Source organism: Chiroxiphia lanceolata, chromosome 3, assembly GCF_009829145.1.
Source record: "Chiroxiphia lanceolata isolate bChiLan1 chromosome 3, bChiLan1.pri, whole genome shotgun sequence".
Classification (NCBI taxonomy): Eukaryota; Metazoa; Chordata; class Aves; order Passeriformes; family Pipridae; genus Chiroxiphia; species Chiroxiphia lanceolata.
In genome coordinates, this window is record NC_045639.1 from 50,796,214 (window position 1) to 50,820,548 (window position 24,335).

Here is a 24,335-nt window from a genome sequence, read left to right on the forward strand (position 1 = left end):
GTAAAATAATAACAATAATAATAATTAAAAATATTACTTATTTGGATGAAAAAGGCAGCAGAGGACACAGAACAACGCACCAATAAATTGAAGTCCTGAACATCAAAATGTATACTTTTGAGAACAGGTTACAAACATGAGGTGACTGCCAAGTACAAGAGCATCTGTACTTTTACACTTGCACCATTTATTGCTAGACCGTAAAGCTGCTGCAGATAAAAGGGACTTGTGTAAGCTGGATGTGAAGGAGAAGGAAAGAAAAGAATGCAATTGGGCAACTAGTGTTTGCATTTCATATTTGCTTAGCAAAACAAGAATCTGATTTTCACTTCTTATAAAGACTCATTGGGTTTTTACTACTCCAGCATCAGAAACTGATTCTGAGGGAAAACAGTTTCTAAAAACTCAGGAAAGTCACTGACTACCAGTAGGCGATAATTCAGTTAGGCTGTTCACAAGCGCTGGAATTCTTTCTCTAGTAACTTTAAGAAGGGTAACGAACCATTCACTCACATCCCTGTCCCCCTAGGTCAAACACACATGCTATATGTTAAGTCAACGGGGGCAAGAAGTCTCAGCTTCTCAACTACCGGGCATAGACTGACCAAACTGGAAACCTGTCACTCTTGGACAAAGGGTACAGATGCTCCAGTGTACCTACTAGAAAGCAAGCAGAAAAGATGCCCTCTTTCATATGAACATCAGGGGACTTGGAGATTATTGCCCATAAGACCCAAACATCCCAAGTAAGCATTCAGAGATCACATGTAGTGGATACAGGTATGTAGAGATCTAGCAAAAGGGGACGCCCCATGTCATGACCGAGACAGGTAAAGAATACTCAAAAGAACACTGAATAACTTACTAGGGGCCATGAGATAATGGAAGTTTGTTAAGTTTACCTGCCAGGCACAGCATAAAGAACGATTTGCATGAACAGACTTGTGCGGGTGTGGTCTATGTATTTCATGGAGAATCCAAAAGAACTGACAGTCTTATCATACAAAAAAGACCATATATATATATACATATAACACATGGAATATGTCTATATATATCTCTATAGATATATATAAACAGTAAACTGAATAGTGCCTTTCTCCAGAGCATCTTAAGGCATTCAAACATTTTACTAGACATTGAACCAATTTATTATCTTTTTGCTTTGGCTGAAATAAAGCAAACAGATTAAAGGTCGATCTGAAACACGATGACATCTGAAACAAAAGCCTAAACACTATCTTCAGTGACAGCATCATCATCTAAGAATGCACCCACTGCACTGTCTATTAGCTGAATATATTAAAAGGAGTCTAAATAATCATTCCCATCTCACAGCCTTGCAACGCAGAAGAAAGTCAGTCTCAAAGAGACTTTCTAGCCATATATTCTATAGACTTCTCTTACAATCAAGGATAGAAACGATACAGCAAGAGGGCCTGCCCGAGGATTAGACTGCCACTGAATATCAAATAGTATTTACAGTACAGTATAGGATTATAGAAATTTATAAATCCAATTAATATGTATACAAGGGCACATAAAAGAGAATCTGGTTTTCATGCTTTACAAAGCGAAAGCAACCTGAACTAAAACTTACTGCAGAATTCCACAGCTGCTGGTTAGGAGCCTCTCTTCTTCACTGCCTGCACAAACCAATCCCCATCATAGGTCACCAGTGAAACACCCATGTTTTAAGCAGCAGCTACGAAGAATCTCTATAATAGACTCTGAATCTATGTATGAAACGTGAAGTTTCAAAACATGGGTAAGGCAGAGAATGTTAGAGAGTTGTGACAACATTTACATGTAACTAATTTTCTCAGTGAACATGGATTGTAACAAACTGTATTTTTTGCAACGAAATACATAATACTGCAGCATCTAGGTGGCAAAATTCAAACAACATATATTACAACTTCTAACACATGATGTTAGGAAATGCCAGAAGCATCTACCAAATTCTAAAGATATGAGCTTTTCATGTATTTGTTTAAAAAGGCAAAATAATATTTAACATTTCAGTACTTGCAGATGTCCTTGAAAGAATTAATGATGTCTTTTAAAAAAAGCAACTGGGTTTGCTTGTGTAGAACAATGGTGCCATTACAGGACCCTTTTTTATATATTTTTTAAATTTATTTTTAAATTGGTTGAAGACCAGTAATAGTATTAAACAGGAATATACCATAGTACAGTGCAGGCAGAGGAGAAATATACTCACATGAAAAGGCAACTTTAAGAGTCAATTTAATGAAGAATTGACATTATTTTCTCTGCACACTTCAAAAATGGTGAGGCAAGCTTGATTAAATTACCTTTAACCAGTAATATATTACACTTTAAGACAAGTAGACCAGTTTTACTGGGATACTTACTATGAAGGAGGGTAATCTTTAAAGTTTATTTACAAGAAAAGCAATCTTTTTTACATATATATAAATGGAGTAGTTACACACTGCAGCCATTTTATAATATTTAAGCTAAATGAAATGAGTCTTAAAAGCTATTCTATTTCAACAGCTGTGGAAAAGGCAGACAGAACAGGAATTGTTTTATTAAACCGCAAACTCATTTTCATTATAGAAAGTAACTTACTACTTGTTTCAGAAAACAACTTCTCATAACCACCTTCTAACAATTATAAGCACTTCACAGTAGAGGAGTGAACTTCCACAAACATTTTCTCCTGTGACCAAGTATGTTTAAGAAGTTTCCTCACTGCCAACTGCTGCAGTTCAGACCTTCCTCAGTTAAGCCAATATGAATCATTTATGGACCACACTAGAAACTGGATGGTTCAAATGAACACGCAAGAAAGGAAACTCCAAATGCTAAACACCACACAGTTTTTCACTGATCCAGTATTTAGGACAACACTATAGACAGTTGCGCTGGCACAAAGAGAGACACTGCACTGGAGCACAGAAAGAGAACAAACTGGCCAGAAATAAACAAACCAGCTTGGTGAGAAAAGTAAACTAGTAACTCGTGTTTGCTGCAAGAATAGCTGTGAACACCAATTTCACCACGTTTAGATAGTTGCAATGCCAGTGCAATGGCACAAGTAATAATTTAAAAAAGCAGTAATGGTTACAGGCATGTTATGAGATTATCCATTGGAATTCAATTCCAAGGAGGAGGAAATGTTTTAAAAGACATGAAGTTTACTAAATATAGTGCATTTTCTTTACCACTGTGTTAACTTTAGGAGAAAGAAGGAGAGAGATAAAATCATAATTCTTTCTGCCTCTCACCTGTAACTCCCAGTCTAGTCTCCGGGAAGCTGCTTAGAGGGATGCTCCTGTCTGTACTCCCAGTCACCTCAACAGGCTCAGTACCCTCCCACCATGAGACCCAAGGGGATACCTGATCACCCACTGCCAGAAATTATGGAAGAGTAATGCAGAAGGCAGCAGACACAGCTCTAAGTTCCTAATTCTGTTCTGAACTGGGCTGTGACAGATCATTGATACTGTACTGATGGCTCAGATAGGCTGGTGCACGGTGCTTCTCCTTACTGTCTCTGTGACCAGGAGGAAAACTATTCCAGCCAAGTGAAACGGGTCTCCACAACAACAGCCTCAAAAGCCATAATCCTTTTCCATTACTATCTCAAACTTATAATAAAGACACTACTCTAAAATTTATTTTTCAAACTAAAAATTCCAACTCAAGCAGCACTGTACACACTTTACAGTTTGGCTGTAGTCAGAAAATTGAACTAGATTTCAGAAAGCTTCTTTTCTTCTTCTGTCTATAGGATAACTGATGACAGGAGACAACCAAGTTGTTTCTGAGTGAGCAGTTCTGCTTTGAGAGTACCAGTCAAATGCTACTTTGTTACTAATGTCAAATCCAATTACTATTTAATAAAATACTAGATTTAATACTTTATCATCTTACAATCATCCTATAGCCGAGACTGACACTTTCTTGTTTCAAAGCTGAGAACTAGGCCACTTAAACAGTAGCTGGAAATGTTTCACCAGATAGATGGCTCAGTTTTTCCAACACTATAATTAGGTTAAATACAGTGAGAAGTGACGGTACAGCAGCCTTTTTTTTTCCCCTTCAGAAATGTATCAGAGAGCTTTATTAGTAAAGTAGGTTTTATATTTGGTCAATGCATGGAAAAACTGTCATTAAAAATTCTGAAGCAGAGAACTGTTTTCTAAAATTATTCAATATATGTACAAATAGATACCAGGCATCATCTTAGGGAGGGGAAAAAAAAAGTCACTATTTCCTATTTTGAGTACTTAGAGTACAGAGAACCAATAACAAAATTCAAGTGATATTTTTTTTACCTAACATCAAATCTCTTCTAAATTAAACAATTAACATCACTGGAATAAATTAATGTTTGAGGATTTCTCTGTATTCGGGGGAAACAAAATGTACTGACAGGGAAGGAGAAGACATAATTTTTTTAGTGTTTCCAAGAACGTGTGCATGTATTTACCGTAGCAATCTTTTTTCAAGTCTCTTAAAACAGACTTTTCAAAAGGTATAGCTGCAAAATTGATTATTTACTTTTTGATCTTTATTCCTCTACTAAACATAAACCAGATCACGGCTCTGAACTCCTCTACCTGCCTGTTCATCATCATCATCATCCTCATCTGACTGCTGTTCTGAGTTTTGGGAACTACCATACTCGTACTCAATGGGCTTTGGATTGTTGTATGGGTAGCCATTGTCATCAAAAAACCTTCGGAAGGTGAACTCGTAAAAAGCATGTTCAGGATGTTTTCCATTTTTGTACCACCCGTTAAGGGTATCATTTCTGTTCCCCTCCTTATCATCGTCACTCCACAATTTATCTGGATCAACTGGATCAAAGTTTGATGTGTCTGTAGGATGAGCAATTTTGGGAATGTAGAAAGCAGACTGTCGCCGTAGATCGCTTGAAAAATCAATTGTTTTAAAAAACGGATGAGCTTTTATTTCATCTGCACCGTTTTTGCCTAAACGATCTTCTGGCCCTCGGCACAGTTTAATAATAAGGTCGGAGGCCTCTGGAGTCAATTTAGCCTGAGGTGGAATATGAAGTGCAGTTTGCCAGTTGATAACCTTAAAAACAAAAGAGGTATTATTTATTTATAATTTCATAAAAAGGAAAAAACAGATTAAAACAACAACACAGCCACAAAGAAAACATGCTCTTTCAGAAACACAAGGAATATTTTGTCTGGAAATCTAGCATAATCTAAATCTGGCATGGGTCTGGCATGGGATGCCCCTGGTATAAAACAATGAAGATCCCGTAAAATCCAGCACGTGGAACCTGAGATTAGGCACATGGCTTACAGTCTTAAAAGAAGGTGAGGCAGATGAATTTTGAGTTAGATGATGCACTGTAAAGATGAACAGATTTAAAGTTAAAAAAATAAAAATACTGCACTACATTTAAGCCAACTAATATCTTGCAAGCTGAATGCAATATTGCAAAAATGACACCTGCAGAAGATTGCCCTGATGCTTTCTCTGAAACAGCTGGGGCTCAGGAAGGAAAGAACCAATGGCTCCAAGCTGCCAGTAACCCTGAGCAAGCACAACCATCTGCTATTCGTCCACCTTTCCATGCCAAGCACCTGCAGGTACATCACCAGAGGAAATCCTCTGCGGGTAAGCAGGTATGGAAGCCAAGTATGGGAAAAGAACACCAAGACACTGGAGAAGAGGAAGAGGAAGAAAAGAGGAAGAAAAGAGGAAGAAAAGAGGAAGAAAAGAGGAGTAGAAATAATAACTGGAATAAATACAAGAAGTGAAATGTGGTTTTTAGTTGGTATGTGTACTATACCGAGATAAAAGATGCAAACATGATCCCTTAATAAACGAAGTGCACCTCCACAGTAACATAAAGTTGATAATCTTGTTAGTTTATAATATGCTTGGACAGGCAGCACTCTCAAACATCACCTTTGTTTCCATTACAAATTAGAAAGCCCATGTAAATTTCAAGCCTGCCTTTTCAGACTGTTAGTACCAGAACTTTAAAGTTACCTTCATTTGTGTTTCCAGGGGCGTTTGTGCCAGGAATGGAGGCTGCCCCACTAGCATCTCAAAGAGAATTACTCCAACACTCCACCAGTCACACAACTGTGTGTAACCTGAAATAAAGTTCAAATAAAGTAGTCAAAGCCTCAGTATAATTTTAATCTTGGATTTCTAGGAGTACAAAATTTCACAGGAGAACTCTATTCAATACTTTTTAAAGATTTCCACATTAACAACTATTTTATTTTTTTGTTAAAACATTATACACTTGGGAAAAGCTGCAGTGTAAGAAAGGTGAAGCAAGATACCTGAATATCAGTTCCTTTGCAGCACGATTACAGTACAGAAGTGCATTACCTGTTCGTAACAACACTTCTGGAGCGATGTAGTTGGGGGTGCCAACAAGGGAATGGGCCAGGCAGCGCTGGTGCTGACGTGCAGCCCTGCGCTCCAGCGGCTTCAGCCGATCTCCGCACCTGCAATTCGCTGGGTCACCCCATTCATTGCTGAAATCCATGCTGTCCTGTCGTGCATGATCACCTGTAATTGAGGGAGAAGGATGGCAAAATTGAGCATGAGTACTTTACTTCTTATCCAATATGAAATCTTCTTTATCTGTTAACATTCCTCGTTACACGACACAATCTGTTTCAGTTTCAACACTTGAGAGTTACAACAGTCATCAACATTTGGATGTTGACTTTTTGTTTACGATATAAACCACCAACTTTTGAGGACACTTTTTTTAAGCTTACTTTTGACATAACTAGAGTAAGTATCAAGTTTGATATAGTCTCAGTTTTTTTCTTAACAAAGCCACATTGGGGGTACAGGATGTATACTGTTCTTGTTCTTATGCAAACATAAACCAGCCAGTATTTAAATCAGCAAAAAATAAAATCAGATTAAATCTTTTTCTTCTCACCAGAGACTGTGTAACAGTCTGGCCTAAGATACATGATATTTTGATAGAAACTAGTCAAAAGTAATTCAAAAATTGTTTCTGAAGTTATGTTTTTCTTTTTGAAAATTAAAAACAGGTTATCACAAAATTTGTATTTTACCACTCTCAGAACTGTGACTTTTTTTCCTCTTTCTTTTAGCTTTTGTTTTAAGTAATCAAGTGGGATTTTTAAAAGCCCACTGTAGCCTACTCAGAAATCAACAGGTTACACTAAAGGGAGTACATGAGACACTCAGAACTTGGGGCAAGGTTTTCAAGAACAATTATATTTAAAACATCAGTCCCATCTTCAAAACAGAGTTGGGGCTGTTGCCTATGTAATTATCTCGCTACCTCTGTGATTTTCTCTCCAAATTTCAAAAGCCACTAATGGGACAAACTTACAGCAGCATAGCTCATTCCTTCTCCCATTTAAGGAATCAATGCTCACATTGGAACCCTCCCGTACTAAATGTTGCGTTCTGTAATTTGTATGGTGTGCAGCACAGTCATCTTTCTATTCAGTTATTATTTAATTCCTTACAAAGAAGATTTATATTTCTCTTACCGCTCTGGTAGTATTTTGAATCATGGGTCCATCGAAAACCTGTACAGAGCCCGAAGTCAGTCAATTTGATATGACCATCACGGTCTATCAAGATATTATCAGGTTTAATATCTCTGTGGATGAAGCCCATTTTATGAACACTTTCAACTGCGCAGGTCAGTTCTGCTGTGTAGAACCGTGCTAGATTTTCTGGAAAGACACCCATTCTAATCAGGAGACTCATCATATCACCTCCTGGAATGTAGTCCATTACAAAGTACAAATTGTCTTTATCTTGGAATGAATAGTACAGGCGAACCACCCATTCGTTATCAGCTTCTGCGAGGATATCCCGCTCAGCTTTAACATGAGCAACTTGATTTCTAAGCAAGACATCTTTTTTCCTCAGAGTTTTTGTCGCATATAAAGCATTAGTATCCACTTTTCTTGCTAGGCAAACTTCTCCAAATGCACCAACTCCCAGGGTTTTAATTTTTACAAACATTGACTTGTCCATTTTAGCTCTTCTTAGTCGAATGTAATTAGATTCTTTCTGGCACAACATTTTCCTCATTTGATCTCGGGCTTCTGGTGACAATCCAACCTGTGCAGCAAACAGAATTATATCTGAAGAATTAACAGTACTTTTAATTCTTGATGGTCTTCTCATAACTACAAGGCTTAGGCAAAGCAAACCAAATACTTAATACACAGCACAGGAAAATACTTAAAGGGGTTTGGTTTTGTTTTAAACATTAGGATTCTACAAAACATATAGGAGTGACAAAAGCCAAAACGTGATTGTTTTCAACAGCAAAATGCATAAGGTGCCATGCACCAGAAGGTTCTTGAGAAGGGACTACATTCTTGAGGAGAGAAAGGGTAATTTACAAACCACTGATAAAAACTATTGAGAATATTATCAGAGTAACAGTGTGCATCAACTGCCTCCCTGATTCTCTTTGCAGAGCTAAAGGGAGCCAAGACATGCCTAGGAGCTGTAAGCTGCTGAGGGCTGATGCTGCCATGGGAAAGGCAGCCCCTCTCCAGACTAGCTAGAGCAGAAGTCACTAAACTTCCTGACCATGCTGTGGAATTTCAATTGCAGGAGAGGACAGGCAACTCTCTCACTCTCATGCTTCCTTCTGTAGCTACACAAACCAGATCCACATGGCACTGTTTCCTACTACCCGCCCACACCAAGCCTGTGCCTCTGCCGCAAGCCTAGACCTGATCTTCTCTCTTATCACATAACCCACTCCTTTCTAACAGGACTTTGCTCACACTCTCACTCCCGCTCTCCACACCAACTAGTTGAGCAGAGCACTTTCTCTGAAGTGGCTCACTCCTCCCCACAGTAGCTTTTCTTGGCTCCCATCTCCGTACATACCCCTATCTTGACTGAACAGCCCTGGTGTTCTGGCCAACACCACCAACATTGTGACAGCTGAAACACTCACAGGCCACATGCAACTCATCGCCTACAACGTGGAAACCCTTATCTGCAAGAACCACATTGAGCATTCTCAGTGTACTACAACCTGGGTGCCTCCTGGTGTATTTCTTCTGGTTTCAATTCCTTTGAAGTGCCATTCAATTTCAGTGCCATTTTTCTTGCTAAATTTCAGGGCCTGGAATCAGACTCTCTCTTCTTTTTTGTTTTAATGTGAGTAGAATCTGTCTTCAATTTTTTATATTCTTTTTTCCATGACACTTCTCCTCCAAAGCTTCATGTTCATTCCTTCTTTTGTTTTTTGACAGCGTTTTCAAAGTACTATATGCTCCCTTTCTCATAGGATCTCAATTATTCTATCTGCCTACCTGGCTTGAAATCACTATCCCACAGCAATGATTTCCAAGTTCAACCTAGGGTATATTCCCTTATTTTTTCATGGACATTCTGATCCTAAAATTGAACATGGCCAAATTGAATCCCTGCAAACATCACAACTGTAATCAAGCACTATTCTAAAAGTCTTCAATTTCTTATTGTCACATCTTATTGATTCTTGATACCAAATCTTGTTGCTTCCATCTCCTTACTTAATGCTTCAAATGTTTGAGACATTGTCTGCAGAACACTACTCAGGACCACCATTAGGATTATGTAACTAGTTTAGGCCTGTATAAACTGTGTTAATAGATGACTTCTGCTTTGCCTAACTTACAATGTAACTTGAAACAAAGTATAACAGATTTGATTGAGAAAAAAGGTAAGAGAACAGATCAATTAGATATCACTCAGTATCTTAAAAATGCTTTCAAAAGTTACTGTATGTCACCTATTAAAGAAAATACTGTTAAAACAGATAAAATTTCTTGCAGGTATCATATCAAAAATGGATCTAAAGGAGATGCAACTAGAAAAATGCACACAAAATGCTTGTCTACCCCAACAAACTGCCCAAGGAATATGAATTCAGTAAAATTTAAATGGGGAAAGCTGTCTCCATTTTCAGACAAAATTTTTTGTCAACATCGGATAGGCAGTAGTTAGGACTGGGTAGCAGTAGTTTAAAGACTGGATGTGCAAAATAGAAAATTTTTTTATTCCAAATAGGGAGTTGAACCTTTTTCAACACGTTACTGCAGGAATATCTGGGCACTGTCTTCCAGGACAGAAACATCTCAAGTTTTCTATGAATGAACATGCTTAAAGCCCATTTCAACACATAAGGAAGAATTTTTTGAAGACTTACAAAAACATCAAGAAGACAACTGAAGACCTGACCCTGTTAAAAGTTCAGACGATGAGGAGTCACCTTCTCAAGGCCCATCTGAAACCTGAAGTCTGCTTCAGTACAGACTCACTTGCACACAAAGTGAACCTCAATGATCAGTTACAAAATTAGCAAAAAATATAACCTAGATGGCAACAAAACCCCACGAGGAGACTCAATACAGTAATTAATCACTGCAAGACATACAAATGAGAGTCTCCAAAACCCTTGTAGCTTTACTTTCTACTGCCTACTCTCTAGCCGTTGCATTCTAACAGTTTTATTGTAGAGACCAGCCCAAGTACTGCAATTTGTCTTCTCTTCCCTCAACCCATCTTCATGTCTTCCTGTCATCCACTAAACCAAATGTTAATTACAAATTCATTGCTCTCTGCATTGCTGTATTTTCTCTAAAACACTCCTCAGCTTCAGCATTCACCAAAAATTAAGCAACTTTGCCAGCTGCACAAACTCTTCTGTGCATACATCTCCAGTTATTTCTAGACAATGACGGACAGAAGAGCTTCCTGAATTGCTCTGTATCATCACACAATTTGCTCGTTTTGGTCCCTCTTCATCTTGCTGTGCTTTAAAAGATGACTTAAGTTGCTCTCCACAGCAGAGACATCTAGTATAATTCTTGGCCAGATTCACAGATTTCAATTAAATATTTCTGAGACTGCTCCATTTGATTTCCTAGGGAACCTGAAAGCACAGAAATATCCCACCTATGCCAGAAATACAACCTTCTGTAAAGGTAGGTATTTCCATAGGGATGTAATTGGGTTTTTTTTTATTTTCAAAATTTCCTACCAAAGGGAAGAAAAGAAGGGATTCAACACTTGCTTAATTTTAAACTTTCTGAAAATAGATAACGAGCTAGTTTCCCCTTTCTCCTTCTCATGAAGATCCAAAATATACTTCACTGTTTTGGGATTCCTCTCCTAAAAAAGTAGGTCTGCTGCAGCACAATAGCCCATTTCCCACCCTTCAACCTGTAATTAAACATCCCAGCTTTAAATCTCGCATAAATACTATAAATTGCATTTCATATAAGAAAATACATTTACTAGGGTGCTTTAAATGCATATGAAAAGTTATATCAGTGCTTTCATATAAGTAATACTTATTCTTGAGATACTACAGAACACAACACAGTAAGAAGGGAAAGTGAAGTTTGCAAATCAACATTAATTATAATCTTACTTTTAAGTACTCAAAAATAGCCAAAAGAAATTCATGCTTAATTTTGATGCAGGATTGCATGCAAAGCCCTCTAAAAAGGAATCATGCTATTCTTAATAAACACTGTTGCTTCAGAATCTTACTTGTCTACACAGGGATGGAGGCTACAGAGTTCAGGAAAGCTTCCCACACCTTAACAGTTTAAATCAGCTGTTAGTGGAAGTGAAAAAGGAAAGAGAGAAGACTAAGAATAAAGATCTAGTAAGAGTTTCAGGATGAAATCTTGCTAACATTTACATATTCACGATTAAGCAAACACAAAAGACTGAAGCTTAAAGTAAGAATTTTCAAAATAGTAAGAAAATACATTTATAAAACAGCATGTCAAGAAAGTGGTGTAAGCCAAATACATATTCTGATAGAATAAATTAAAAAGTACATCATACTTATGTCAAACTTTCAACTACAATTGTTAAGAAATATTTATTTGACATCTCAATTTTATCTTTCTGCACATCTTAGTTTCACTGCGTCTCACTATTTTCTCTTTTGAAATGACATCAGCTCCAGTTCTTACCCTTTTGATTTGTTTTAATAGAACACTGAAATACTAGATGACTGAGTCCATGCAGGTACAACATTTTACATGCTTTTGTTGATGTCTGTTGTTTTATTACCCCATTCAATTGCCTCTTGTTTAAACAGATGCATTTACAGCCTGGATTATAAATAATCAGGCAAAAGATACCATGTCTTTTTCATTTAAAAAAATTAATTTTTAAAAAATGATTTTTTTATTTTAACTTAAAAAACCTATCACTACTGGAAACAAACTGCAGAATGTAAAAAGTATCACTGTTTGGGTGACTATATAAATGCACTAACCACCCTACCACTTGTCCCTGCTTTGCTTGTACCAGCAATGCTTATTTTAAAAAAAAAGTTATTTTTGAAAATCATTAAAATATTGCATATAACTAAGAAATCAGGATTAAACAGAACTCAGAAAGCTATGAGCCATGTATCTCATGAATCTCATGAATCTCATTTCATGTAACAATTATTTTGCTTCTGCTGCCTTACTGTACACGGGTCAGATGAACTACATTTAGACATGTAAAAAACTTACTTAAGCACTGAAGAACTTGCCACATCTCAAATACAAAAATTAAAAATAGACTTCAATACCACAATTTACCACAATATTCTATTTATCTATACTATTTAAACATTCTACAATTAAGCTATATCTCTTAAAATCAATGTAGGAACAGTTCTAGTCACAGATTTAGAAAGAAGGAAGAGTTTACCCGCATCATTTCATTCTCTAGTTGTTTTTTCCGATGCAAACGCTGCTGGTGTGACTTGAGTATATTCTCCACATGCTGCTCCATGAAGAATTTAAAGGCTTGAGGGGAATAACTTTTGATGCGAGACTCTCTTCTTTCTTCATCTTTCTTGTTTTTTCTAACAGGAACAGGTGATGTTGTGATTTGTTTTTTTTCTTTATCTGTTGAATCGACACATTCGTAACTCTTTTCATTCTCATCCTCCCTGGATAAAAGAGGTGGCTCCTCCTTGTTGAGCTTGGGTCCTGCCTCATAGAGATTGACAGAAGGATTCTGATGTAGCAAGTGTTTAGGGTAAGGTGGTGGGGGGCCCTGGTAATTTGGAGCCTCCACAACAGGAGCCATAACGGCCATATTTGTAGATGGGCTCTCAGAGAAGGGGATGGTCTGCACAGTTTGCATGGGCTGTGGCATCCAGGAAGGGTGAGTGGGTGCCAGGGCAGTCTGCAGCTCTGGTTTTAACACACGCATGCTTTTCACTGGTTGCTGGATGGGAGCTGGTGTTATGGCTGTTACTGTTGTGGCCGAAGGCTGAGAGCTGCCAGAGTGACTTTGCCTATTGCCATGATGGTTGTTGAAAGAATTTGACCGCACGGGAACATTGGGTTGCCACGTAGGCATGTCGTGCCCGTTGCCAGGTGATGACTGCGGCTGCACAGGGGAAGGCTGTGACCAGGAGGTGGGTATTCCAGCTACATTTGTGTTGTAAAGTTCCATGTTGTGACTATTTCTGTTTGGCACCATCATCGCCTGAGGAAGATTCCCATTGGTGTACGCTGAAGGAGGAGCAGATCCTCCTGCCTGCATCTGCAGTGCTGTGGGACTCTGCCTGTTAGCTGAATTCATGGGGTATGGAGGTGGCTGGCGACTCACCGAATTCCCAGACACCACATTCTGGTGAACTATGAATTCTGCCTGACAATTGCCATTTTGCATTCCAGCTCTTCCTGACGGAAAACTAAATTTGCTGTTGGCAGAAGTCTGCATGATTATTGGTTGCCTGCCAATGGGGACAGCACTCATGCCTCTCTGACTCTGCGTGGATGAATTCATAGGTGGAGGATTCATAGGCGGAGGTGGATAACCATCCTGCCATGCTCCTGGTGGCACTGGAGAAATACGGGAGATCACATATTCCATGTTTCCAGAGTACCGCTTTGTTTGAGAATTTGGTTCCCAGGAAGGAGGTGGAGGAGTAGTTCCCCTCGGAGGGGGTGTCTGCCCTCGAGGAGGTGGAGGAGGAGGAGTGACACTCCTTATCTGTGGTAGAGGTGGGGGATTCACTCTTTGTCCATTGCCAGGATGAGCCTGAGCAAATGCCGCAATGCCAGATCCAGATAATGGCCTTCCTACATCAGGCTGAGAACTGGGACTTTCTGAGCGATAAACTACACCTTCTCCCAGGGAAGGGCCATGCCGCTGAGGAACCAGGGACTCCTTAGAACCCTTCCAGCTCTGCTTGCGGTTAACTGATTGCTGAACAGTCCCTGCTTTCACAACAAGAAAACACAGCATTCATATTATTAGAAATTATTTACATTTACTGCTTTGAAAATTTTGTTCTTCTGCATTAATTGCTACAGAAAAAGGACATGAAACCTCTGACATAACATAAGCCACTGTACTTCACATGAAAAATTCTCTCTGTCTAGTAATACACATCACGGTATGGTAATATGCTCAGTAGACATGTAAGAGCAAAAAATGCATTGAAACTATAGTATCAGAGTCTTTAGAAATAATTTGTCTGAAAACGCATCTTGCTTCAGTAAAAATGCAAATTTTAATTGAACATATGGTAATATGCAAAATTATTAGGCACGCAATGTATTTTTAATCATGTGTACAAGAAACCCTCATAAGAACGTTCAGCACAAGTGTAAAAAAAAGTAATAGCTCGGAAAAATACGTTTAGTTACGTTGCTATCCCTTCCAGTTTAATGTTACAAGACATTTAGTGTTCTTAAACTAAAATGTAACTGAATGCTGTAAAATCAAGCAGCCTGCACCCTTGTGTGCATATAGTTAATCCAGACTTGTTATATTCCTTGCATGCAAAATTTAATTAAGTACTTTAATTTCAAAAGGTATGTCCTTATGAGTAAAAGTGTTGTAGACAGGCAAGAATTAAAATTGTAGGAAAGCAAAACTTAGAGAATAAAACTCTACTACCTATTTACTTCATAGATATTATTTTCTGTCATACAAACAAAACAGTATGCAAGGAACTGATAGTGCAGGCAGTCTTATTGTGCTTTTTACAATGTTAATACTAAGGTAAGTGTAAACATATACAGGACTGTAACTGCTGAAAGTCACTCTATCCTTAGTAAAAGAGCATGTGAATTACTAAACCTTCGCAAGTAAAAATGAAAGTTACGTCTAAATGGTGGCATTTAGCTAGCAGCTTCACAGAAGCACCAACTAATCCTCTCAACAGACTAAATGACAATGACACCGCTCTTTGCTACTCTTGACTACTAATTTTTCCTCATACTTATATTGTTAATTTAAAATCTAACTCCAGAGCCAGCAGTTCAGCACCCAACTTTAGTCAAATAAAAGTTCAGTATTTCTGCTGCATTGGAAAGTTACCCTTGCTTTAGGCCAAGACGTATTAAAAATGTGCTTCCATCTTAAAAGAAAGCAATAATAGCAAGTGGCAAAATTCTGACTCTGTTACTAAAGCTATAGCCTGTCCTCTAACGCTTTCAAAAACAAGAAGTCTGCTTTACAAACCATACAAACAAAACCTGGAACCAAGCAGAAAATTAAGCAAATAGAACATCCTAAAATACAAATACTGTAGTCATATGCTATATAAATACACACACACATGTACACAAAAATACACATACACAGTGCTGTTGTGGGGTGAGTGTGTGAAGAGAGACAAAAAATTAAAAAGAATTCAATGCTCACCACTGATTTCTACCTGACACAGAACAAAATACAGGCACTACATCAATGAGGGACAAAAATTACTAAAATGAGATCTGAATGCCATTCCTTGTCTACACACAATAATAAAACCATGCAGTTATAAAAACAAATGTTTAAGAAATTCATGTCAAATGGATCTACCTTTTAGAAGAACTACATTATATGCTTAAAATGCGATTTTTAAAGGCAAACCCCCCTGTATCTCAGCATCTCTGTTGCACTGTGAGCACATGAAGGCAGAATTTACTATATTTTTTATCTAGGAGAATACACTCAGTGAGTTACTGAGTTACCATGGATACACCTACCTGGGGGTTTCATACCTGCGTTTACAGGTCTTGCTGCTGCTGCAACCATCTGCTCCCGACGAGGATCCTGGTAGCTCATTTTACTTATAAATTCAATGGCAGCTTCTATACTACGGTTGTTAGTTTGTCTAAGAGCTTGTACAACCATATCCTAAAGAGACAATGATATACAAAAAATAATTTACAAGAAAATCACAAAAAATACCAAAATTCATGCTTATTTAGCCAAACATCTTCTAATAATTTTACCAAAGTACATAACCGATTTCTCTCAATCATTTTCAAACTAATTTTAAAATGTTTTCCCCACAACAGACTCTTCAAAATGTTCAGATGTTCAGAACATTTCTGGATGTTCAGAAAAAAGTTAATGTGTTAAAGCACTGCAGTTTGATGTAAATCTTGTCATCTTGCTATCAGTACAACAGCTTGCTTATACAACAGCATTTATTACTGCTGTGCCCTGCCCAGGTAACAGCTAGTTACAGAATGGGCAGAGGTCCCTTCCAGTCTAAGTTCCTGACGAAGACAATGTTATTGGTAGAAACTCTATTCTTTCTGTGGTAGATTTAGGCTCTGTGATCTTAGACATCCAAACACAAGTTCTGATCTGCTGGACAATCCCAGCTCAGTCAACATAAAATGTATTATGGACCAGTGGCTTTTCCACAGACTTGAATGAGGTAAGGTCAAGCAACAGAGGCAGAATTCCAGAGATGGTACTGAATGGCATTTGTACAGCAGACCCAACAATTTTGAGACAAAGCCACAGCATAACTCCCTACAGCTAAGCACACTGACTTTAAAGATTTATGGTCATATTTTGTCATATCAAAGCAATCATTTTGGTTCATACAATGTTTGAACCCGTTACCTACAAACATACGACAGCGTCCACCTCCTACTCAAACTAATGGGACACCAAAGAGGGCTCAGAAGGGAAGCACTTAGTACCAATCCCAAATTCAAACCCACATCTATACTTTCATTATGCCTGTGTACACTTCTAACACTCAAACATACAAAATTACATACAACCTTCAGAAACAGTAATCACATTCCGTAAACAAAACAGAACCTTAAAAAAGGATTTTAAAATAGAAAAACCCACACAATAAGGTTGCCCCAATCTTTACGAGCTGACCAGTTGATACTGCTGGAAAAATCAGATACAACTTTTGATCTCATACCTCTTTCACAAGACAGTTATGTCTGCAACACTTTTATTATTATAGGCAAGACTATCTGTGGCAAGAAGTACATTTTCAGCACCGGTAAGCTATTTGATCATTGTGCAAATGGAAAGTTAAGTCGTCCAGGGTATTTAATTTTCAAATTGAATATATTTTTATAGGATACTTCATTAATTTCTACCTACTGACTTTAATATTTTTCTTAATCAGCTTCAACCCCAAATTTACTGTCTTTTTAGCCAAGTAATTCTACAATACAGAGACCTAAATGAACAAGTTCACATCACCGGGCCATAAAGACTCACAGAATGTTTCACATCACCGGGCCATAAAGACTCACAGAATGTCAAAGTACAAAACCAGCAATATTTTAAGAGATAAAATTTAGTTCCCTCCCCACTAATCAGAGGATCTGAGTAAGAGCCAAAGGATCTCTATCTCCTTTAGCCGAAGCACAAAAAACTTGGTCGCCTACGTGACATGAAGTATTCAATGTCTTAAAAGAGTATCACCTTACACAGAACTTCTGAGGACTGAACTTGAATCATAATAAGCAGAAGAGATTTCCTGTAAGCTATTTAGGATGTTGTTAAAAAAAAACCACAAACAAACAAAAAACAAAGACCATGAACAGCATTATACCTGAATTATTATACATATATATATACAAAAAAATCTATGTACAGTCATACCTGATACTGATTGATATCTCTCTGTTCCACTTTAACCCTGAATATTATCTACTACCTGAGGAATGGGGAGAAAGTAACCAGAATGTTTGACATTTAATATATTTTAAAAAGTAAAAGGTAAAATATAAATTCAATACATTTTGAAACTTCCCCACCAAGAAAAATGCTTTCTGACTTCATCTGTATCTGTTCCTAATGCACACATGGATCAGTGCCATATGGGCTATTGTGGCAATGCAACTGTAGGTTAACACATGGCAGAAACGGCTCTCACTGGCACTCTGCCTGAAAAAAGCTCCATACAATCAAAAGTGTCACGGGAATTCTCAGTTCCATCCAAGAACAAAGGGCAGGAGCAAAAGGCTTCAAGATACAAAGGATCCAACAAAAATACAAACTTAAGATACCTTTCTGGTTTATTATCCAGCTACATACCACAAACTTCAGTTTGCAAAAATGACTGCAAGTTCAATCTGTAAAAATGGATCTAAGAACTGATCTACTTTGAAAAAACAAATGCACACCCCCACACTGCCGTCCCAAAATCCGACAACAACAACAACAAAAAAGTAACCTCAGCAACAAACCAGAGAGCAGGCACAAATTATTGCAAAAATAATTTATCATTATGAAATCCTGCCATTCTTCCTGACACAGACTGACTGGACTGTGTATTTGATCAAGCAAAAGGAACATGAAAAATCACTATCAACACTTGACACTGGGACATTGTCGAGGAAAAGCCAGTTCTTGGAGCAGCTCACTCTTGGTAGAGGTAGATCTTCTCTGTAAATACCAAAGCATCCCAGACAGTAGAACTCATGAGCTGGTCACTACTGCAAGCAGTACACTCCTGTAAAGTTAATCCCTGTCTGGTACTGTGCCTTTTTCCTTTAGAAAGATGAGTGGTTTGCTAGTCTTTTTTTAACCTCCTTTTGTACCCAGGTTTACACAGAAGGCATGAAAACGAGTGTGATTTACTTTGATATGCAAGTCCCAGTAAAAACACAGGAACTATAAATGTATTCATTTTTTCTTCCTGGAAATCACGTTTCAGAGTAATTTCCAAAGTATTTGGTATTGCCTTTTAATTTAGAATGGCCATATTGCATCAACCTGTTTTAATTGAACGCAATCCAAAATTCCATTGAGTATCAGAGGCAAAATCCATGTTCTAGAGAGTCCAGTCCTTTCTGACTAAAATTATATAATTAAAACAACCTATCACATTAGAACAATCTGCACAAGATGCTTAAAAAAAAACCAAGCCTCTCTAAATCCTTCTATTCCTCTTCTACATCCCCCACTATTACCAGTTTCATTCCCTAATCAGAAACCTATCAGATTTTGAAGACGCTCTTTTGCTTGTCAAGCTGTTCAAATATTCCCTGACCACCACCCCCTTCAACATACACTAATAGTTTATAGTTAGCAGAACACCAAATCTTCAAAATAAAACACTTCACCTCATCAAAGCCAGCAGCTTGTAAGTCTTGCAGCATTTGTCGATTAACTTCTGATGTTCCTTTGACAGCTGAGGTCGCTTCATTTGCAAAAGGCAGAAGTGAGTTTCTTATCTCCTGCAAAACTTTATGATATGTTACAAATTTGGGAGGATTTCGACCTTGTCTAGGATCTTCAGATAACATTTTGCCCATGCTGTGATCAGCTTTAGCAGCATCAGAGGGTTTAGGTAAATTCCTGAGGCTCTCTCGTATTTCCTGTAGCATCTGCTGGCTGCTGCCAGTATAGTTACTGGCAGGAAAAGTTTTAGGCCTCATTTGCCTATAACCTTCTGGTTTCTCACTTCTCTTCATGAAAACATGTATATATGCAACCTCCACCAAGGACTTGCACACACCAGAATTCAAGGAAGACTGGCTGGTGTCAGAACTTGTGAAAGCAGTGGCTCTTCACTGTGAAACCTTGGTTCCTGTAGTGCTGGAGCTCATCACAACCCAAAACGGTATTTCTGCTAGCAAAACAAAACAAGAAGAATCACATTATATACAGCAGTAAAAAAAACCTCAGTGTAGCTTTGGTGGCAGTGAAATGTTCACATGTAGCACTTCCTTCACAGATACTAAAAGCCTGCTAAGCAAATTCTTCAGGCAGTCTTAATTTACAAACTGTGTTGGGCTTTTAGAAACAAACGTTTTAGGTGCCTTATGTCTGAACAGTCCTGAATTGCAAAGGGCATGGACAAAGAGGAACTCCTCTGTATGGTGGACAAAGCTTTCAAGAGCAGATATGAACTGCTGCTGTGTGTGCTACCCCAGCACTGCTGCTTTGCCTCTGCTTTCCGCTGTGTCCTGTCCCCATTTGTCACCCACGTTCATTCTCTTCATCAATACCTTTATAGCCAAAAGTGCCAACTCTACTACCCATGTAGCCAGGATATGGACCAAATATCCTTGCTGTTCAACAATTCTGACATCAAGCTCCACAAATAGATGGAGTACACCAGTAAGAGCACATAATTACAACGATTTTATCCATTCTTCAGCAGTCACATATGTAAAAAGTAAACACTTGCCTAGCTCACCACATGCGACTTTATGATTTCTTGTACCATCTGCCATTTAAATCTGTTTAAGGGTTCAGTTTTCTAGGGCTGTCATAGTCTCAGCTCAAGTCTCCTTGAATCAGGCTTTGTCAGTAGTCAAGAAATTTTAAAATTTATTTTACATAAGGGAAGATGAGAGCAGGGGAAGAAATAAAGAAAATTGAATCAAATTTTTTTACTGTAAAATTGTTTAACAATTTAAGCATCAAATTCACTGAGCATAGCTATGACATTTGGTAAGGGAAACAGAATTTTCTGCCAAAAGCCAAATAAAAAACGTTTGCATTTTGAAGGCACTGACTCATCAGGGAAAGAGCCCTGTGTCTGCAGAGAACTCAAATCTCTGCATTTAGGCTGGGCACTAGTTAGTACTGCAACTGCTATGGCAAAGGATAGAGCAACCAGAGTGGAACACTGAAGAAGTCACAGAGCATTTGCCTCTTTACAGTATCATGAAATAAAACTTTTTCAGTCTCTACTGCTTCACAGAGGAAGATCAGTTACTAAGATACTGCAAGGTAAAAAAAATTAATATTTTAGCACTGTCTTTTCTTCAAAGGCAACTAAAATGGTAAAGCTCAACTCACACTTCAGCTTTACTATCATGCAATGTCTAACTAGCAATACTGAAACGTTCTTATTTTGTTTCTGTTTCTCAAAGTGTTAAAAATTTGCATTCCTTGTTTTCTGAAGGACTATTTTTGAGGATTCAGACACCTGCAAGCATCTTTTGTCTCTTAAAGAAGTACTGTGTTGATAAGTGCTTCTCATATTAGACATAAATTAAACAGTCTAATTAAAATCAATTATATTAGACATAAATTAATAAATTAATTTATTAAACATAAATTAGACATAAATTTACACAGTCTACAAAAAAGTCACTCTTCATCCAGGTTTCACTTCTATAATACTTGCACTGTCATAAAACAATCAATGATTCAGTGATTGAGGAAGAAAATGACAAGTTAATAGGAAGAAGAACCCGCAAACCACATAAATATCGTATAAATTAAAGATACATGCTACTGATATATAGATAAAACCTGAAAGCTGGGAACTAATACATAAATGAGGACTGCAAAAAGAAACACAACGGATGCTCAATCCCATTCTCCTTTGAGAATCATTTAAGAAATAACAGAATTTCTCTTATAAAACTATCTAAATCTTAAGAGGTATAACTGCACCCACAAGCTTTCTTTGCCCTGTGATAGGTTTGAAACCTTAAATGAGTGTAATGGGGTAGTTATACTATTTTGTCATGTAATTCTTCAGCGCTCACTGAATAAGGACAAGATCATCTGACGTGAGTGAATTGTGATAATTAACAGTGAAGTTTTGATCCAAGTATTAAGAAATTCAGAAATCAGCTGAAAGTACAGCATGAGCACAATTAAAATATAATGTAATTTTGGCCACTTTCAAAATCATTTTCAAAACACGTTGTACTTAAGATCACATTGAAAATACTTTACCAAAAACACTTTTTCCAAAGAAAGTGAAGCAAGTATCTTTAGACCATTGTACTAGTTTTGTTATGGATGTTCCTTTTCCTTTTAAGTGACCTTCTTCAAAAGAACACATGTCAGAAACACAAGTGCAAGGATATATGCCAGTAACGCTTGAAAGAATCACCACCTCCAGAAAAGTGAAACCTTCAGCACAAACTCATCTCAGAACACAGGACAACAAGGCAAAATATCTTAAAGACTTAGTAACCTAAAATATTATTCAAATTCAGTCAGGAGTAATGACTACTCCACCACTGGCAGCATAATCTAGGCAAAACCACTTGGTATTGTGTTACACATACACCAATGAGCAGTGGAAAAAAATGTCCATACACGAGTTATTGCTTTTAACAAATTCCAAAGGCCTGGAATTTAAAAGAAAATAGCTGTTTTACACCTACATATTTTACATATTTTATCTGGCATTTCAATATTCATTTATGATTACACCTCGGATAGCTGAGATAGTCAAAACTAATACTCCTAAGAGAAATCAAAGTTAAATTAACAGTACACGTAAACCATAAATCACGAGCAGCCTTGGAAAATAAAGCTGCACTTTCACTTACATTTTTAGCAGCAGCATAGCTTTAGCAGTGTAAACCAGCCAGGCCACTTATCTCCCACCACTTACCACTGACAGCATAATTGTTTGTAAGGCCATACAGTGTGATCCAAGCTAAGGAACTTACCCAAATAAACAGTAACTTTTTTTGGTGGGTTGTTTCTTTTGGCAGCACTGATGGTATCAGCAGTTGATGTGCCTGTGAAACTAAGTCTTAATTCTCAGAAATCAAACTAAATTGGTCCTCCAGAGAGCAAGATTTACTACAGTTCACCTTGCTCTATATATGAACCTCAAAATTCACAAGTCACTTCCGCTAATAGACATCTGCACACATTTTAAAGCAAGAAAGTGTTGACTGCTGAATAAGAAATGGATTCCAGTTTTGTACTTCTAACTCACAAACACCAACTGCATCCAAGGGAACTGATGTCTATTCCCCCTCGCAGTTTTGTGTCATTAAATGATTTGTTTGTTAATGCAGATGTCTTTGCTGATGCAATTCTCCACTTCCCTATAGGAGTTTAAAAAATGATATCTTTAATTTATTTTCAAAATGGGGGGATAAAGCATTTCTTCTACAGGTCAAACTGCAGGGAAAAAAACCCCAACTTGGTTTTTTTACACTATAATCATTAAAGACTGGATTTAAAAACAATTGTTTGAATGAAAACTCAGAAGCATTCAAGGCCAGGTTGGATGTGGCTTGGAGCAACCTGGTCTAGTGGGAGGCATCCCTGCCCGCAACAGTGGGATTGGAACTGGATGATCTCCAAGTTCGCTTCCAATCCAAACCATTTTATGATTCGTGAACGGTTGCAAACAACTGTCAGTGACCTCCAAGATTTTCTAATGGAAAAATACACAGCTTTATAATGTAACTCTAGCATTTCTTATCTCCAAAAGTTTTGAATATAATTTAATTACTCATATTTACATGTAAGTATTGAATGTCACATATCAATCTATTTTGGTACCCTCTCTCATGTACCTATTCTAATATCTTATTTTATACATAATCACAACACTTTATTGCTAGGGAAAAAGAGAGCAATCAAGACTTTGGAAGTCATAAAATTAAGTTTGTAGGGGGCTTGGTTCAAACCAACAAAAGGAAGCTGTTCTTCAGGTAACGAGTCATCGAGCTCTAACAGTAATTTGCCAAAGGATGCACTTCCAATACTAAAAGTTTCCACAGAATGAGGAGAGAATTGGACCCTGAAATAGCACATAAGCAGAACTACATACGGCCAGGGAAGCCTGAGCTGGAAGTGGCCAGATGAACATTATGCATTCGCTCGGCTTGTTTCATCTCTCACGCTCTGCTATCTCCTCCAACAGGATACAGGTCTTCTACGCACACGTATTCCTGGCAGCAGGAGTTACTGCAGGCGCACCTAAGAGCGACTTTTGCGGCTAACACTACCAGGACCAACATTCTGAGGACCAAGGTGGCTCAGGTTGGCACCGAGGTCATTCCTGCAGCGCTGCAGGACCCAGCCTCCCAAGGACCACGCAGGCCAGGAGGGTTTCATCGCCGGGATGAGTATCCCGAACGTCCTGTTGGGACACCTGCGCTCCTCTCGCCCCTCCGGCCCCAGGCCGTGACCCGAGATCGCTCCTGCCACGGCCGCGTCCTGACAAGGGCCCAGAACCGCCCGGCCGGGCCGTGCCGGAGCGCACTCGGTACCGCCCCCGTCCCGCCGCCGCCCCCACCGCGACACCGCGGACCGTACCTGCGGCGAGAAGGCGGCGGCGGCAGCGCCCCGGGCGCCCGGAGCTCGGCCGCGGCCCTTCCCTCTCTCCC

The 24,335-nt window shown here is 38.3% G+C and overlaps 1 protein-coding gene across 5 annotated transcripts; it reads right to left on the reverse strand.

The window, feature by feature from the left end:
• Positions 1–942: 942 nt before the first annotated feature.
• LATS1 (large tumor suppressor kinase 1) lies at positions 943–24,321 on the reverse strand. Of its 5 annotated transcripts, none has more exons than XM_032683058.1 (8): positions 24,265–24,321; positions 19,350–19,855; positions 15,999–16,149; positions 12,709–14,237; positions 7,515–8,097; positions 6,361–6,543; positions 6,010–6,116; positions 943–5,076 (listed from the first exon to the last, which is right to left on the reverse strand). In XM_032683058.1, exons 2-8 carry the CDS (start codon positions 19,698–19,700, stop codon positions 4,558–4,560), a joined length of 3,423 nt encoding a protein of 1,140 aa, XP_032538949.1. In that variant the 5' UTR covers positions 19,701–19,855; positions 24,265–24,321; the 3' UTR covers positions 943–4,557. The 5 variants fall into 5 exon arrangements, with proteins under 5 accessions (XP_032538949.1, XP_032538952.1, XP_032538951.1 ...); XM_032683061.1 differs by having other exon boundaries at positions 12,709–14,234; positions 16,014–16,149; positions 19,350–19,858; XM_032683060.1 differs by having other exon boundaries at positions 16,014–16,149; positions 19,350–19,858.
• Positions 24,322–24,335: the final 14 nt, after the last annotated feature.